At 41.6% G+C, this 19,776-nt stretch overlaps 1 protein-coding gene across 1 annotated transcript in view; it reads right to left on the reverse strand.

Annotated features, from left to right (window-relative positions):
• Positions 1-710: 710 nt before the first annotated feature.
• prkcab (protein kinase C, alpha, b) overlaps positions 711-19,776 on the reverse strand; it is a 41,686-nt gene continuing 22,620 nt past the window's right edge. The window contains 13 exon segments of the mRNA XM_017040666.2: positions 711-4,203; positions 5,488-5,628; positions 5,831-5,938; positions 6,024-6,104; positions 6,762-6,900; positions 7,032-7,094; positions 7,950-8,041; positions 8,834-9,007; positions 9,099-9,239; positions 13,413-13,506; positions 13,877-14,011; positions 14,936-15,092; positions 19,620-19,748. Coding sequence (XP_016896155.2) covers positions 4,039-4,203; positions 5,488-5,628; positions 5,831-5,938; positions 6,024-6,104; positions 6,762-6,900; positions 7,032-7,094; positions 7,950-8,041; positions 8,834-9,007; positions 9,099-9,239; positions 13,413-13,506; positions 13,877-14,011; positions 14,936-15,092; positions 19,620-19,748 — 1,619 coding nt within the window. The 3' untranslated portion in view covers positions 711-4,038.

Below are 19,776 nucleotides of genomic sequence, written 5' to 3' on the forward strand. Positions count from 1 at the left end.
AAAAGAAGCTGCAAAGAGGAGAGGAGGAGAAGCAGCGGCGGGGATGTGATGACAAAACAGTGCAGTGAAGCAAAAGACGAGGAGCAAACAGAGCAGCAGTGAATAAAGTGAAGCTGGGAGACGGGGGGAGAGAGAGAGGGAGACAGAGGGTGATGGGCGCAGGGGCCGGGGGAGAGAGGAGTAAGAGGAAAGGGATGAGGGAGGAGTGGTGAGTGATGAAGTGTACTGTAGTGTACTGACATGTCATATTAGCTTTATGCTCCATGGTAATAACAATAATAACAATCATAATCATATTTAATGTGAAGTTCTACTAGAGGCTAGAAATGAAAGATTTAGCAACAAAAAATGAAAAGATTGTTGTACATTATAGATGAGCTGGAGGATAAGCACTCTGACATCGTTGAGTCTCTGAGAATGCAGATGAGAAAGATACTGTTGGAGGAGAGGTTTTCACACCATCACCCAGATCACAACTGCTCCGCTTCCATATAAGACACCGGGGCAAAACGTGTTTGAGCTCCGTCTGTTCACTAACTCAGGGCTTCGTCAGTGTCTGACCTGAGGGTGAAGGCTCAACGACCACAAGCTGGTTGTTGAGGTGGTATTTTAAGCTCGAAGCGCTTCAGTGAAATGATTATTTTCCCCCACAGTTTTGTTTAATGTTAATGTTTCAGAAGGATTTTCCAGAGGTAGAAAACAGACGATTGTTTTATAGATTTGATACTTTATTTATGCACAGTATCCATCATACCACAATGAACAGAGAAACGAGAAGAAGCGGGTAAACAGAGTCAGGGGCGGCGACAGGGAATTCAAACAAAAACAAACGTCAGCGCGGTAATAATTTCAGCCTGAAATCATGACAATGACATTAGATCATCTGTTCAAACTTCTTCTCTGTTAAAATGGTTCTCAATGTGAGACACGCAGATTTTTTTTTTTTTCCTATAACGCCGTTCACACCTGGTATAAACATTTATCCTGAGGGAACATGTCATCAGTGCGTCAACAGATATGACGTGACTTTGACAACATCTGTCTGATAGCACGTGTGTGTGTTATCTTGGTTTAGCTGTACTCGTGGGGACAAGTTTCTTTTGAGGACACCCTGACTTGGTGTGGACATTTTGATATTTTGAGGTTCAAGATTTATTGGTTGTTTTGAGCTCAAGAGATTTTTTGGGGGGTCGTCTCGCGTCATGTTTCGTCATGTCTATTGATTTGAGTCTTGTTTTTTGTGTGTTTTTTGTCTTGTTTTGTGACTTTTAAAATATGGGTCCCCAGAAAAAAAGTTTAGGAAACACTGCTATACCTCGTACCACCATCTACGTTTTATTATGTTATGTTAAATTGTTAGGTTTATACTGTGTATTTCCAATGGGTTCTTCCCTGGAGTGTGGGGTAATGGAGTAAATCAAATATATAGAAACATTGAGGATACATGTTAATACTTCAGTGTACAGACTTAAATGTCAAAATACATGTTCAGTACTGCAGTACATCATGGGGAGGTCAGCTGAATTCCAGAACAGTGTATAACCTGTTTGGATCACTCAGGTCAAACATTAACACCAGGTGTGAACTGGGTTTTACACTAGTCTGGTCCAGATGTAACAGCTGGTCCCTCTAGTGGTCAGTTACAGATGGTTCACAGCTGCAGTAGGTAAATTTGGCAGTTTTATTGATCGAGATCGACGCAGCTTTCTCTGTTTGAGCTCTAACCCCGTTAACAAAACAACACTGATGGAGAAAAATAACAACAGCTTGGCACCAAAGAACAAAAAGTCATCGAAGAGTCCGGCTACATGACAGTCGGTCGGAAACATGATGAGGACAGAAGCTAACTGGACGCTCATTGGGAGGGGGTTTGTCTCAATCTGTGCAACAGGGTGGAGGAACTCCATGCTCCACACCAGGGGTCTCTGTATCATGCAGGGTCTTTCTCATGCGTAGATCAGGCTTCACCTCTGGCATGCACACGATATACTGTATAATATTTAAAAAAACCAAAACATGTTTCTGAAATCCTTACGGCGGTAACACGGTTTTAGTTCGGAGGGATTGAGTCCTGAGACGAACAAGGCAAGAGAAAAGTCCACGGTGTCAACACACACAGGGGGCGCTGCATATTCTCTATATGACACTCGGTAGTGAAAATAACAGGATATATAGAGATATGGATAGAGAAGGCGGTAAGCAAAGCTACCAAAGATTGAGCCAAACGTTGGGGTTCATCTAAACATACAAACGTTAAAACTGTCTACAGTAATAAACATTCAGCCCGTGGTATAAAATCTGCAAGGAACTCTTTTTTTTTTTTTTTTTTTTCTTTTCTTATTTTTTCCAACATCTCATTTGAAACATATGTACAACCCAAAAATAAAGACATCAGGACGTGAAAGAGCGGAACATGAAACAGGAACACAGCCCCCTGCCCCCCCCCAAACATACAACAACTAACACAGTTCATATCCTAACACTAAAATTTACAACAATACTAGACGTGTACTGCGTTGTGGAGTGGGAACCGGAGCATGCAGCAGAAGTGTGCTTGGTGCATATGGACGTAGCAGTATTCATATTGTACTGTGAAACGTTTTCTCACCCGCTCAGAGTCACCCGCTGCAGGAAAAAGGCATCAACAGCTTATAACAGTGAGAAGCACCAGCTTCTGCTTCTCTATGACTCGGTCTGATTATACTCTGATGTGTCCCATGTCCTGCACATGTTGCGGTGTACGGTTTTATTGTGTTGACATCATAAAGGAAGGCCAGAAGGAAACAGAAGAACCAGAACTGTAGGAACTGTGATAGAAACCTCCACTTCTACTTTGGCACTCGTGTTATGGTAGTGTACTAACTCTTTTTTTTTTTTTTTTTTTTTTTTAAGTATATAAATATAATATACACACGTAGCAGGTCAGGAGTAGATGAAACCGGGACAGAGCAGAAAAATAGGTTTCCTTCGTCGTGTCAGAGGATGACGAAGATGATTAGAAAACAAATCCTGTGACATGAATACACAAAGGTCAGGTGACACTCGATTGGGAAAAAATGGTTCAGGTTTTGTTAAAAAAACCCCAACAATATCACATAGATGAGATTCATTGAAGGACATATTATGGGATGTTTGAATCTATAATGAAATTCAAAAATATTTGGGTAACACTTTTCTCCTTCTTTAGATTGTACTTCATGTCATTTTAAAACTTCCCAGCCAACATGTCCTTGTGGGCTCCACACCATGGGCTACGTAGTGGTTCGGAGTTTGAATTTGATATTTTGGCTATTCTATCTCAGACCAAATATCTGATTTATTTTAAGGTTTGTTTTAAAATTTTCCTCAGAAAATAATATTTCTAAATAAAATTATATTTTCTGAACATACCTGATGACAGTGACTGGAGCAGCTGTGTTTATACATCTGTACTGAGGATGTTAACAAGGAAGTCCGATATGTCGATATTGTCCAAACACTTAATTTCTGATTGTGATATCAACAGATATCATCTGTCTCACAATGGATTGCATTATCGCGTTTTTCATTATCAAGGGAAAAAACAATTTTTACCGATATTGCATAATTAAGCTAATATCAGTCGATATTATCGGACATCCCAAGATGTTAATATACTAAAGTTCTTATGAATAAAGTTGTTCTGTAAAGAATAGAAAAGTTTAATACCGTTTTTTTCTCCGCACCACAAAAACACTGTTAGTTATAAAAGTAGAAGATTTCTAACCAGATGCTAACATTAGTCTGATGTTGGTCTCCTGGGACAGTTGCTCTGCACCTTAAAGATCTCTTTCCGCCCACTGTGGGAGCTCATGGGTTCCACATGAACATGGTGGCTAACTCCGCTCTACATTTTTCAGTCACCTCCTTCCAGACATTCATACGTACTCAACAGAACATTGAGGAACGACAGGTCTGTTGAAAATAGTTTGGGGTTGAAAAAGCTCCTGTTTCCACTGGCAGTTCATAGATTTCCTCCTTTTTTGTGTTTTTGTTTCTTCTTCTTCTCACACACCATCTTCATACCACACTGTGCAAAGACGGATGGATGAACTGAGGGTTGACGTAGGAGAAGCCGGCGAACTCGCTCTGGTCAATGTTGGCGATGACGAGCTGGTCGGGAGGCGTCAGCACAGGCTGAGTACGTGTGAAGAACTTGTCAAAGTTTTCTGCACCTTTGCCGCACTGGAAAAAGGAGATAAAAAAGTGTGTTAGCTGAGGAGAAGGACTGAACTGACGAGGAGGCTGAATTCTTCGTTTCAATCCCAGAGTGAAGACTCTGGAAGTGCAGCGGAGCAGAAAGTGTAATCAGATTAGGAGCTGACCCTTAGCATCCTACAGTGGAGGGCAAGAGCGTCAGCGTGCAGCTCCGCCCGGGGAGAGAGTGTCTCAGGCAGCTAAATATACACGTGAATATTGCTGTGCATCAGCAGAGCGGAGCGGCGGGAACACATTTCCTCAGGATGATGAATACACGACAAAGCCAACGTATAGTCGACAGTGAGTTTCAGCACCTGCTCCTCAGGAGACGGATGAACATGTGAGGCTCAGTATTACAGCAGCTGAACCGTAACCTCAGATGTTTGTTACTCCCTTCAGACCAATTATTGACGCAGCCAGTGTGTGCACACCGCTGTGATGCACAACGCAACAGCCCCTAAATGGATGGATGTGCTTTTAGAGAAGACACCCCCCCCCACCCACCACCACCTCCCCGACCCCAACCCCACAGTGAGCGGAGACACATCTGCTGTGTAACCCTGCATTTATGCTGTGGCAGTGAAAGCATCTCTGCTCAGAGAGAGCTATTTTTAATCCTCGGTGGCAGAGCTGCTCGCGTGGCTTTAGGCACAGGGCAGAGGATGGAGGAGGCAGAGGTTGTGGAGACAGGAGGAGGATCTGGTGTCCGTTCTGGAGCAGCTGAGATCCAACCTCAGGATCTTCTGTTGCTGGTAAACTATTATATCGAGTAAAGTGACAAATTTAGCAGCAACAGAGTAGAAAATAAACTCTGAGGAAGCACTGTATCGGTGTCTGATCTTTACTGAGAGGATTTCTTTTTTTAGCACCACGTTCTTACCCCAGGAGGGAAACCTGAACCCATGAGGCAGGAACAGAACGCTGTATTGACTCTTTTATTGACATTTTCTGATATTTTCGTCTCCATTCATAAACTGTGGTCAGCAGAGTTGGTAGAAGAGCTTAATGGCCTGTCGCGGTCACATCCTTTGCTGAATCACGCCCTCCTCACGATAATAAATAACTCTAAATAATTAAAAACCACTGACTATAGATTAAAGTTCCTATGAAATGTTCATGTCATTATAAACAACGAACTAGAACGTTCTATAGTACTTAACGTACTTTAGCATGTTTTCATGATCAGTTTTAACATGCAAGACAAATGTATTACAACTGACAGCGACGGTAATGATGACAGAATGACCGTGTCGACTCTAACACACTTACCACTTTGGGTTTAAATGGCGGCTGAATCTCTTTGTTGGCCAGCCGATCCCAGTCGATGCGTCTGAAGAAAGCCTGCTCTCTGATGTCCCTCTCTCCCTCTGGACCACAGCCCAGACGCTTTGACGGATGCTTGGTCATGAGCTGGGGACAAGCAGTTGGAGACGGAGAGAAAATGTGAATTGAAATCGTTTGATTCTGGAGGAAAACAACTGTTAAAGAAGCAGTTTCTCCTTGTGCCCACTGGGGGCATCAAGGAAATGTCACAAGTATTTTGAGATGTGCTGGCGTTAAACCCATGACTTTAGTTCACATTTCAGTAAATTGTCCTTTTATGACGTCTTACTCCTTTGCAAATGGACACAGCTTCCTTTGACAAGGACTTTGGGTACGAGACGTTGTGCTCCATGATGGATTGGAAGAGCTCGTCCTCGTCTTCTCCATCAAACGGCGGCTGAAAAGACAAAACGCAGAGTCAGACTCTGTTACTAAAAACATTGAGTAATGCTACAGTATATTGGCAACTGTACTGAGATTACCTGTCCTGCCAACATCTCATACAGAAGGACTCCGTAAGCCCACCAGTCCACTGATTTCCCATAGGGCTGGTATGCTATGATCTAACACACACACACGTGTTAAAGGTTAATAAATATATAAAATAGAACTTTACTGTGTGACTGCCCTCTAACGTCTGTCAGTGTGAAATTATATATTTTAATATATAAGTTGCACTTGAGTATAAGTCGCAAACCCAGCCAAAGTGTGGGAAAAGGTGCGACTTATAGTCCAGAAAATACGGTATGTATAAATAAACTAAAATATTCACGTTAGCAGAGGTATGACATACTGCACTGATCATGGTTGTGACCCATGTACACATATATTGCACAGTCTTTTTGTTTTAAACATATATGTTACTACAGTTACTATAAATAGGGAGAGGTAATTATCAACAATTTCAGTTCCACTTTACTCCAGTGAAGTAGAATTTCTGCAGTGGTACAAATACAACTAATCAGCCACATTCAAATACAGTCGGATATTTTTAGTCCCCGTAACAAAAGCCCTCTCTCCCCCCAACCATTTCGCTGTCCTACACCTTCCTCCCTCCCACACTGAGACAGACGAACACAATATTAATTAGAACCCAGAGACAAAGGAGCTAAATCACAGCTGCGCTCACTGTTAGCACAGAGAGAAAGAGACCATTTTCAATGGGTTGATTACAAACAGTACAGTTTGACTTTAATACATCTCTTTTTATTAAGTCTCACCTCTGGAGCGATGTAGTCTGGGGTTCCACAGAAGGTGCGTGTGTTCATGCCCTCGTACATGTTCTCCTTACACATCCCGAAGTCTGCAATCTTGATGTGGCCCTCAGAGTCCAGCATCACGTTGTCCAGCTTCAGGTCTCTGCAGATCAAGGAGGACAACTGTCATAAGACTTGTTTCCTCTCTGACCCTCCATCCAACCATCCAACCATCCAATGAAAATGACTGATTCTATGTTAATAAACGGTGGTCTGTGCCTCTGTGTCACCCACCTGTAAATGATTCCCTTTCGATGCAGGAAAAACAAACCCACAGCGATTTCTGCAGCATAAAACCTGAAGAGTTAGAAACAGAAACTCTTTGTCACTAATGTGACTCCACTCTTCAACAGAACACGTCTTTTTACTATGGATAAACAAAGGTGCACTGTGTATTTGTGTTCTACACCCTCTCCATGACACATGACAGCTTTGATTAGGATTCATTTCAAAAATACATCTTTTCACTGTAGAAGGTGAAGTGTTTTATGTTTAAATATTACATCATTTTGTAATACTTTTTGCGTGAAGTGTTTTATGTTTAAATATTACAATTATTAAGTCTTCTTAATTACATTTTCCTTATTTTGAACTGGGGTTTGAACGTTCCTTATTTTAGCATTGAATCAAGTGGTGAGGCAGCCTTTAGTGTTTTAATTAAAGTTTTAATTCATTTGTGAACAGAAACCAATAAAAAAGTAACTAGAGTGTATTCATGTTTTTTCAGTGTTTCTCTGTGATCAGCCTGACGTCTTCCACCTGTTCTCCTTCTCCTGTTTTCCCTCCACTCTGATTACCTGATGTGCTCCACCTGTGTGCTGCCCTCTTCTGGGTGAATATACACACCACCTGGCCTGAGTTGTAGTTAGCCTTTAGCTAATCCTTATTGAGGTGTTTTCTCAATTATGTCCAGCAAGTTAAATGTTTTCCTTTTTTTCAAATTAAATGAAGATTTAGAGTATATATAAATATTTAATCTTTATTAACTTTTATCCATGACTAAGGCATGAAGCCTAATGGAAACACCACAGCCTCCTCTGACTACTACACATGCATGTCATTAGTTATACACCGATTATTGTCCTATTTTATTTGGACATAACTGTTGGTTGAATGAACGGTGTGTGTCTGTTTGAAGTGAAGTGTTCTTACACTGCCTGTGGCTCCTTGAACTTGCCCATGCGCTGGATGTGGTACATGAGGTCTCCTCCATTAATGTACTCCATCACAAAGTACAGGCGGTCCTATACAGAAACCAACAAACAGAGGAAATTCTCCAGAGAACAGCCGTGCATACAGGTGTAATAAGACTGGAGCGTGATGTATGACTGCTAAAGAAAATATTATTCAGATTCTATATGTGCACACATACACAGAGACACGGTGCTACGTGCATACAAGTGCGGTGTACAATAATACTTTTTATAGCAGCCTGAAGAGGTCGTCCAAATGTACGCCAGTTTTATTAAATCAAGCTGCCTTGAACATTTGATTTAGGTTCAATAAAGACTCAAAATCCCACTGTCTACGCACACAGCTGACGTCAGAGAGCAGGCTTTATGTTCATGGCTACTTTCAGCTCAGTATGTATATTATCTGACACAGGATGAATCAAAAGGCTGAGTGGATATATACAGACGTAACAGGGGAACGGAACAGAGCGGTGTTCTTTAGAGAGAGAGGTGATTACTTTTTGAGCTTTCATGTCCCAGAAATTAGAACTGTGGGTCAGATGGAGGTAGAGGGTTAAGTGCTTTTGCCCAAACATTTAGTTGCAGTACCAGCTGTTGTTGTTTACTCTTATGAAGCAAAAAAGCAAGTTGAAATTAAATTCATCACTGTGTGACAGACACAATTGTTAGGGTTGGTGCCCTCTGTTGGGGTCCATCCCTCACCTTGGGAACCACTGCCTTATATAGTGGAACAAAGATCTGCAGTGTGTGTCTTTTCTCCAGGTGTTAGGGATGTGAACCGATGGGATTGGCTCTAGCCTTCCTGAAGGAATGAATGAATGAAACAAAGAAATGAGCTCTCACCACAGTCTGGAAGCAGGAGTGGAGCTGTGTGAGAAACGGTGGTTTATCTCTCTGGGCCAAAACTCTTTTTTCCACCATCGTACACTCGACGTCGTCGTCCTGGATCACCACGTCTTTCTTCAGGATCTTGATGGCGTACAGCTCCTCTGTTGACTTCATCTCTGCCAACATCACCTGATCAAAGATCAGTATCAATGATGTTATTGTACTCTTCTCTCACGCCAGCATTTTTGGCAATGGTTAGCTTGTGTTTTGAAGCACTCACTTTGCCAAAGCTGCCCTTCCCCAGCAGAGCCAGGAAGTTGAAGTCATTTAGTCTGACCCGGTCCATGTTCCCTGACGGCAGACTGAAGCGTCTGTGGTCCGAGGGCGTGATCACCTTCTTTCCATGGCCCAGCTTGGCTTTCTGTGTGACCCACATGCACATGTGCACAGTTACGCACAAGATACACAACAGTCTTAAACATGTCTGGACGCTACAGTCATTACATTAATAACCAATGCTAACACTGGTGAGTACAATTAGTTGTTTAATGAATGAAGTTATTGAAAAAGTACTAATGTAGGGAGCGATTTAGTGCAGGGACCATGTGTTACCAAACACATGCTGTTAACAAATATTTTCAAGGGTTCTGAAAAATATCCACTTTAAAGGTCCAGTGTGTATGAACAAGGTGGATTTGTTAGATTTTAGTGAACATGAAGTGTTAATAATTGTAAAAAACTTTGTGCTGTTTTTTGCCTTGTTAATGTAATTATGGTATCATACAGACTACATATATATTGTATATACTATTATATATTATACAAATTGATGGAGTATTTTTATGTAATTAAACTGTCAAGACAGTCCAGTCACCTGAGGCCAATTGTGTTTTGCCCTGAAGGGTTTGAGAAGTGGAGGGGTGAACAGAGGAGACCAGTCTGGAGTTTCACCTGCAGATGTCACTAATTCTCACATAGTGGACCTTTAAAGGGCTGAAAATGCTTCAGTTTGTCAATGACAGAAACCTCAGATGAGAAGCAACTTATGATAAAAAGTATGTCACGATTCAAAGTAAATAAAATAGCAACTAAAATATATTTGAACACCCAAACTGTTACATTTTCAACCCGGTCATAGATATCTGTTCATCTTGTTGCAGTTTATTAAATTACTCATTTTTCTCCTTTAACCTGTCACAACAAGACAGACTGGTTTCTTTGTTTCACTAAGACAAAGAGTTTCATAACAGCGTGGGTGTACAGGCAGTCAGGAGGTGGGGGCGGGTCAGTGAGCCGCTAGTGTTGAAAGGGTCCCTGTTGTTATAATGACAGGTCTGACAAGTCACTTTGAGGAAAAAAGAGCAATTAGGGACCCTGTCAGCTCCTTTCAGGGCTGCAGTGTCTGTCTGAGTCGGAGTACAGAGGACACCGAGGCTGCGGTCACTCTGAACATCTCTGCACTGGAAACTAAAACACTGGACATCTGTCATGTTCATCTTTTTTTTTTTTTTTAAATGTCAAAGAAACCATTGGAGATGACAGTGCCTCTCGTTTTGCAAAAGGTCATATTTAATCCATGTTTCATAATTGACACTAATTTATTGCCATGGATTAATTTCATTAGCTTCGACCCAACTCAATTTGTTTTAGTGTCAATTATTTGTCAGGCAAATACTCATCCACCAGATGAATATAAAAAGAATCAGGGCTTTTGAATAAGCTCTTTGTGTGTGTTTTTCTTCAATTGAGTAAATTGAATTCAAAGATATATTTCATTATATTTCCTCACAAATGAAATTTGTGACATTTTGTTTGGTGGTGCACCATGGGAGAAATGTGCTGTGGCTCACAAAGGTTGGGAAACTGTTTATTTATAATTATCCTGACCATTCTTGATGTTGCTTTCGGTTATAACTGTGCCATGTGGCGATCTGATAAATGTCAAGTATTTCTTTCATGTGTATATATATATTGTATATATATACAGTATATATATCAATAATATTACTGCTGGTAATACTACCAGCAGGAAATATCTGTTTCATTTTGGGTTGGTTTTGTTTAGAGTTTTGCTGCAGCTTTCATTGGTTGATATGGATTGCCTCATACTACAGCGACACCTGGAGGTCACTGTAAAGTGAAAGTCAATTATTTGTCATTGTGACACAGCACACTGCACACACAATGAAATGTGACCTCTGTTTTTAACCTAGCACCAAAGTGAACAGTGGGCAGCGTCGATCGCCCGCGGTGCAGTGTGTGGGGACGCTGCCTTGCTCAGAGCACCTCAGTGGTAACTTGGCAGCTGGTGGAATCGAACGAGGAGCCTTCCGGACCCAAGTCCGCTTCCTTAACCACTAAAGCACCACTGCCCACCACTGTAAAGAATGCACATATAGATAAACACCTTTTTATCTCTGTAGTTTCACCCAAACAGGAGAAAACTTCACATCAAACACGTCAAACCAGTTAATCTTCTTTGACACACAGAAAAAGAGAGATGTAGTCAGAGTGGAGAATGTAAAGAGTCAGAGCATCAAACAGAGTTGTACTGAAGCGCATTCAGTTCAGCCACACAGTCTTCAATATGACACTGCCACCTTGTGGAAAGATTAGGCATGCACACAACTATCCTGACTGCATTCATTTATACACAGTACTTCAGGAGTCCATGCTTTATGTCCTCACGGCCTTCTATAGTCCCGACCAGACTAGTAGAGGGCAGTATGACACCCACCGAGGTCTGAACATTTACTAACAATAATGCTGTCTGGTATTTGTGTGTCAGACATGTCGTGTAAAGCTAACAATGTAACAAATGATACAGAAGTCTATTTTTATGTATTTATGGTTTTTTACTTAGCTACAGAACAGCATACTCAGCTGGGGCTGTTGAATTCTATCTATGTCTTTGAGTGACAGAAGGTCAAAGTGCCCTTCAAATGTCAGTGGTCGCCTTTTCAAAAATCCCCATGATGGCTTTTAAAGAAAACACAAAAACAAAGTAGTTTAGCATAGACTTGTGCTTTACAGCAAAATTAAACTTTTTAATTTTTAACTTAATTTTTGCCAGGAACTACTTTGAATTTTGAATGATGAATAATAAGAAAAGTTTTGGCTTAAATATTGATCACAAGCTCAGAAAAAGTTATGTGGAAATTAATCAGTAAGACTAGTGCTACCTTGGTAAATGTTAGCCAAAAGACAGCTAATCAGTAAGACTAGTGCTACCTTGGTTAGACCTTGGTAAGAGTTAGTCCAGAAATGGCTAAAAATGAGCTAATAATAAAATGTTACAAAACATATTGAAAAAAAATTATGAAGTTGGGCTGTAAATATTTCAAATGCCCCAAAACAAAATGTGTGGTTGAGGGGGGAAAATAGCACATCATCGGTACAGAGGCGCACAAAATGAGTAAACTGAGCTGCATGCTTGTGTTGCTGTTGAGTTGAGCCTTTGTTAGTAAACCAGATTTATTTGTGGAAGCCCATCCGGGATCCACAAACAATCCCAGTACAGTAAATAAAGTGAGTGTGATGCAGGCTGGAGGTGAAACAAACAGAGAGGAGGCAGGCAGAGGAGCTACCTTCAGGTAGTGGATATTTAACTGGCAGGCCTAGAAGAAGAAGAACACACTCACTAGCTCTGTTGATGCGTGTCTCGCTGTAAACAACACATGATACAAAAACAATCGCACGAAGCAAGTTTGTGATTAAAATAAGGAGGTCGGGGTTTTTTTTGTTCTGTCACATCTGGCTGCGTCTCACACACGTTTCCACAGCAACTGCACGGTCGTGTGAAGGCGGCAGCCTCGGAGGAAAGTCACTGTCACTGTTGTATTATACGGTGGGAAGCAGAAAATTAAACACAACCGCGCACTGTGTCTGGAGGATAGGCTGTGAGCTGATGACTCAAACTTTAATAGTGAAGAACACACATGTACTGTATACATGTCCTTCACACGTGGAGTGGAACGCTGTGGCTATTTTTACAGCTAAAGCAACAATGGAAAATGTCAACAACATCAAGGACATAATTCATAATAAATGTATATATCTTTGTTCAGATTTTTGAGTTTTTGGATCCAGCCCTGCTGGAGTTGAATTTTGAATTTACAGTCAATGATTTAAAGTATGATGAAAATACGAGTTTTTGGAAGTGTACTTGACATCTTTTTTTTTTTACAATAATACACAGTATCAAATCAAATACTTACAAATATTCTTTAGCATTTTTAATTTAACTACATTGGTGATTACGTGCTTATCTCTCTTATCTGAACAAAACACTTTTCCTATGGCTACATCACTGATGTTGTTTTTCATTATGTTATATTCTTTGCTCATAGTTAGCCCACGGCTAGTGCTCAGCATGTTAATTTTAAATTTATTTTACAACAATCAAAAGCTTTTACATTAATGCCTGGAGAAAACGATCTCCATCACTGGCTCACAGGATGAAAATCACTGGTTGGAAATATGTGGTTGCCGTGGTTACGGTGGAGAAGAACAAATTTGGTTAAAATGAGAGCGTACTTGTGTGTAAGAAAAGTTGTTTCCTCAGGCTTAAATCCCTCCTGACTTCTGTCCTCACCTCAAACTTCTGTCTGAGCTCCAGGTTGATGTCGTCCACCTCAGGGATGGGAACGTTGTAGTATTCTCCCTCCTCCTAGTTCAGCAGTTTGTACCTGTGAGACGATGCACTGGTCAAAACAACAATACCTGAGGCTGACATCCTATTTGTAATACCATTTTTATAAGTTTTTAAAGCTTTTTTTTAGTTTGCAAATCTCAAGGCTCAACAGGGCTGACTGTAGCAGTTGGTGCAGTCGTGTTACACCCTGAGGGTTGTTGGTTCGACTTCAGTAGGTAGATGGAAAAACCTGACTGTGTAGTCCTTTGAGTTGTCATTTGAAATGAGTCTAATATTTACATTATTTCTGAGAGAGAATAAAGAAAATCAGGATGACATTTTCAGGTATTTATCCAATGAGTGAGTCAACTAAACCACACTGTAACATCATCGTCCTATAAGGCGAGTGATTGGCTGGGACTGACCATCCACAGTTAGTGGATTTGATGAGCTCAGAAACGCCAAACGACATGGAGCCCATGAAGTCATTCCTGGTGGTTCTGTCCCAGTCCCACACCTCGATGGACAGACGACGGTCCTTGTCTGACGCTTTCAGCTTACTGCAACACACACACACACACACACACACACACATGCAGGGTTATTTAAACAGTGAAATGCATTGTTGTGGTTGTAATCTTTGGTCAATATACACTCTGAAGGTGCATAGACATTATAGAGCAATTCAATGCTTAAACGTTTTGTGGGCCACAAAAAATGACTTTGTGGGCCACATTTGGCCTGTGGACCTTATGTTGATACTGTACAAGTGCTACTGCACTTCAAGCTAAAAAAAGAAGCCCTGAAACACGATGAAACCACCAGCATCCCTCACAGTGAATACGATTGGTTTGCTCCAAATATCACACGTGTTGGATGCAAAGTTAAAGGCACAGATAGGTTCTGTCTTGCACTTCTTGCCTTTAGTCTCTCAGACGAGGACATCAGGACGTTGATGTCAGAAGTACGGTGTCGTCAGAAGCTGTCAAAAGAAAATCCTGTCTGCCCTTTAGTGTTGTGCTGCTGTAGGTAGGTCTGTAATGCCCTTTAGTGTTGTGCTGCTGTAGGTCCCTGACACGTTCACTCATCTTTCAAAAATTCTGAAGGGACGTCCAGTTCTGTGTGACGTCAACAATGTTCTGTGTCCTCTGTTCTTCACGATGACTGTACTGTTCTGTGTTCCACGGTGTTTCGAAAACAATAACCATTTCTTTTGTAACGTTATCCTGATGTAAACCTTTCAATAATGAGATCCAGTGGATGCTGCGTAAGCTCTTCGCCACCACACGGTTTCTGCTGCACACACTGAAAAAGGCAGGAAAATCTGACGACAACAGCTGAACACTTTCTCAGGGTCGTGAGAAATGGTGAACTGTCACAAAAACACAATCGAATTCATTTGAATTTCATTCTGGCATGTTTTTTTTTTTTTACCTCTTTTTTGTTGACATCATTTACACACACACACACAAACCAGGACTCACAAGGTGAAGGACTCGTTCCAGCAGGGGTTGAGAGACGAACGGATGGTTCTGGTCTTCTGTTTGGTTTCATTCTTTGGATCTGGGATGAGTTTGAGTTTGACATATGGATCTGATAAACCGTTTGGATCCATGGGAATCAGATTCCTGGCCTCTCCCACTGGAAGACATTAATGTGACACAGAGAGAATAAATGTGTGTGTGTTTCAGACCTGAGCTAGTTTTTAGGATGATGTCACTTCACTATGAACCAAAGATGTACAAAGATGAATCAATCAGAGTCAGAGTTAACGTTTAAGTCTCTTAGAATTCAATTAATGAATGGATGAATTGAAGGATGTTGATTGGTTGATGGAAAGATAGGTGAATGGGTGGATGGATACATAGATATAACTAATGTATTCAGATCCTCATATCACATATGCTGTAAACAGGTGCTGCCAAACCAAACACACTCTCAAATCTACTCAAAGTTGACAGTGTGAAATAACACTAACGGGAAACATAACACTGGTGGGCGTTTGGAAAAAAAACCTCGAAACTCTGAGGAGTAACTTGTCTTCCAGTATATCTTGAAAATACAGTTAGACTAAAACCATCAAGTCAGCAGCGAGCACAGGCAACACATCTGAGCACGTCAGCTTCACCATGGTGACAAGATCTACTGTGAGTGGCTGTGGAGCGACTCCATCACTGCAACACTCGTTGACGTCATGTGACCGCACACACAAATGGAAGCTACAGGACGCTCCAACTCACACAGCATGAATTAAACAATGCACGGCGGCAGGAGAGGGGGGAGCGATGGAAGGTGGAGGGAGTGGTTTGAACTGCAGTTTTCAGCCACTCTGAATATTTAGATGTAATCGAAATATTGCAAATGCAAAGAAGCTGCAGAAGTGAATGTCACAGGGAGTTTGAGAATTCTTCATTAAAACAGTGGGAAAGTTGTTGGGTTTTTTCACTGGAGTTAAATTATCCAGAGAGAAGAATAAAACATGGCTGTGACCACAGACCAGTGCAGCTCCTGAACACGCTGTCACCACGGTTCTGTTGTTTCTAACCTGTCATTTTTTCTAAATAAGATTTGACCAGAACGTTTGCTTTCTGAGAGAACCTGTGTGACGTGATGAACGACCCTGAATTGTAATTCACAGCTCAAAAAAACACAAAACATATCCATTAACCCAATATATAAACACACACAGCGTTCATGCTTTTCTACTTTTAAACCCTAGAGGGCAGTGTATGTTCAGATTTGTTCTGATTGCACGGTTAAAACAGAAGCCTCTGCCTTGAATAAACGTCACGCTGTTCACTCTTGGTTCTATCCAAACTTTCATGGCCAGGCGCACACACACAGACAGATGCGAAGCATGAAGGTAAGAGTATCTTATCAGCCCACGTTGTCCTCCTGCTGGTGGTGTTACTGTAACAGTCATCAGTCACTTCCATGGCAACAGTGGCACTGAAGATGCCAGAGCAACAAAACAAGTCAACACGTTCATGTGGTCTCTAACACACGGACACAACGTGTGCAAACAACACATACACAATAATAAATAGGCAACATGAACCTGTGTCAGGTGCATGTGTGCGGTTCTATGCATTTCTCTGACCCACAGTCAGAGGCACAGCTGTTCTCATCAGGACTTTAAACGTGACTTTGCAGCATCCGGAGCCACGACTGCCTCATTAAGACAGAACTTGGGTCAGTTAAAATAAAAATAATAAGAATTCAAGAAATAATGCTGAATAAATAACACACACACACACGCTCTAACACACACGCTCTAAAACAGCACCATCAGTGGTGATCAAGGACCATCTTTGCTTCTCGTTGTTGCTTAGATACAACAAGAACTGCTTGCCTTCTATATCCTCCCCTCCTTATGAGGTAGTTAGCAATTAAATTAGTGTGTGTGTGTGTGTGTGTGTGCAGTACGTGCGTGTGGCTGTGCAGTGTGTGTGGCCTCGTGTGTGTGTGTGTGTGTGTGTATTACTTTCATCACTTGTGTGGAGTGAAGTTGAAATGTAATAATAAAGAAAGAAATGAAAGGCAGACGTGGCGTTTGTGTTGACTTCATTGGATTTCACTCTGTTTACTTTTACGCAAGTGTCTGACAAAAATAAAAGAAAAAAAAAGCAAAAACTGCCGACGTGCATCCACTCTGTTCTTCTGACTTAACAACCATCCCACGCACAGAATTGAAATGTTCTGCTTTTTCTTCAAGCTGCAACAAAACACGGGAGTGAGTGCAGCAGCACTTAGTTTACACTTTTAGCGTCTGGATTCTTTGTGATTTGGAGATAATGAATGACAAAGTTCACACGCTCGCTTCTCAAAAACCAGATAATCACGCTGCTACATCTGTGATCACTGATCTGATGGGGGACGTGGGACTGGCCGCGAATAAAGCGCCGGTCATTTATGGAGAACTCATTTGTTTGGACAACTCCCATGAAAAGCACAGCTTTTAATTTTTGTTTTAAACACTACCACGTCTCTAAGTCTGGTGTTCAACACAGATACAAACACACACACATGCGTTTTCATGTGCTCATGTGGGAGAAGCAGAAACCTGCACGAATGTCAATATTGGACGAAGGGAAAGTTGAAGAACAAAGCCTGAGCAGGAAGCCAACGCAGGGTTGAAGAGACAGATTTAATGGAGTTCATGAAGGTGCAGTGAACCACAGAGGAACATCGTGTGTGTGTGTGTGTGTGGAAGACAGAGGGAAACACACACACAAGACACACACACCTTTGGCTTTTCTGCTTCAGCCTGGTGTCAACTTTTATCTTTCCTCCATCCTCTCCAGCCCAGGTCTGGACTAAACAACACGTTATTTTCCTATGATTATTATTTTGTAACAAAAATATAATAAATATACAAAATAAATGAGGGATGTCTGATGTCATCAACTCTGACGAACAGAGGAGGACCGACGGCTGGTTACAGTCACTGTGTGTAAATACAGAGGATGCTGAGGGGGAGTTTAATGGGTGAGGGGGGTCTTTCCCATTCTCCTCCAACAACATGAGCGAGTTCAGGTTCAACATGTCTGTCGGTGGTTACCATGCCAACCAGGCCAACAGAGTGGCTGTCATAATTACATCAGCTGCTACTTCCACACAGACACAAACAAGGTCATTATCAGGAGAACGCTAACTGTCAACATCTGCATCTTCTCTTTCTTCTGTGTGTCCCACAGTCACAGCCACAGCAGATCATTCACCTTCATCACAGCCTGTTGTTGGCCTCCTCTACATCGCACCAATCATCTTTATGTCCCTTCTTTAGTAGTTTATTAAATCCTGTTTCCTGTTTCCTCTCTTCCTCCTGCCTGACGGCTCCACTTCCATCATCCAGTCCGTCCATAGTTGGTCGAGCTCAGCCGGGGATGTTGTTTTCATACTTTATACTTTGATTGAAAAACTTTGAGTAGTTGTGTAAACTACTAAGTTAAAACACAGACACAGCCAGGGGCTTCTTCATCTGTTCACAGCAAACTCTGAGGTTTTATGAACCCGAAGACGTGATTATTGGTGAACATTACAGAGGTACACAGAAAAGTCGACTTTTGTCTTCTTTGTGACCTTTTATTAGTGCAATATAAACACCTGAGCTGCATATACTGCAGGGCGGTCCTTACTGAGTTCAAGTCTTAATTGGACTCAGAAATCATTTTCTGACCAGCCTGTGTATGTGTGTGTGTGTGTTTATGTGAGTGTGTGTATGTGGTTGCGGTTCTTTGACAGACAGAGGTTGTGGTTGTGACCCAGCAGTCATTTCTTTCCTGCCAAAGGCGATTTAACACAGGAGAGTTCTTCTTCTCCAGTTGCTGCTCTTGACTGACAGGATAATTTAGGGATGTTGAAAACACACACAAACACTCACATACAAACACACACACGTTATGATGCCTTAATGACTTCATTTTTATAATGAAAAAAGACGGAGGAGTATTTTTTCTTTTAAACAGAGGTCTCGACAGTTCCCCTACACTCCTGCAGGGGGTCTCGGTAGGAGCAGCCACTAACCTATGCTTCTTCCTAATCCAAGTTGATGTTAATTTAAATTTCATCTAACCGAAAACACTGGACTGTTGTTCAACCGTTGACTTTGGTCCTAAGGCTAGAAATCCTAACTGTGGTGGAGCTCCTTCGTTCATCTGCTGCGGCTGCGAACCCTATTTGCTACACAGTTTGAGGTCTGCACACACACACTCCTGCTGGGCTGATGCAAGTATTGCAGGCACTTCAAATGATGCTAGAGCCCATGTTTGTGGAATTTAAATAGTTGAATAAAAACAAAAATACAAAAAAGAAACTCAGAGTTCAAGCAAAGTCTCGACGTCAGGAACGTCGGACTTAAATTGAACATAATTCAATCGCATGACTGTGAAATGCCTTTTTGTTAAGTTTAAGTGTCGGCAAAAAAAATAACAAGGCTAAATATATTTTCACATGTAAAACCTGAGCCTGTGTGCAGATCAGAATGTAAAAACAAACAGAGATTTGTGAATAAACACATTGATTTCTTTGAGTGGTGTAGCTGTTGAACCCTCACTTCACTTGAGTGCACCACTTGTCCACGTGGCCCACTCAAAAACTGGGCTGAATGAAACACAGGAAAAAAACAAACATAAAAAAAAAAATCCTACCTACCAACCAAAAACCCACCTGTGACGTGTAGCCTGTCTCCGCTGACATCGATCTTCAGGAAGAGACGACCTCGGCGTTCTGTGTGGTCCGTCCCACACAGACTTGGCACGTTGACAACACACTGCTTGTGCACGTTCATGTCACATGCTGGACAAAAAGAGAGAAAAATTGCATT

Source organism: Cynoglossus semilaevis, chromosome 17 (assembly GCF_000523025.1).
Source record: "Cynoglossus semilaevis isolate Cse_v1.0 chromosome 17, Cse_v1.0, whole genome shotgun sequence".
In the NCBI taxonomy this organism is placed as follows: Eukaryota; Metazoa; Chordata; class Actinopteri; order Pleuronectiformes; family Cynoglossidae; genus Cynoglossus; species Cynoglossus semilaevis.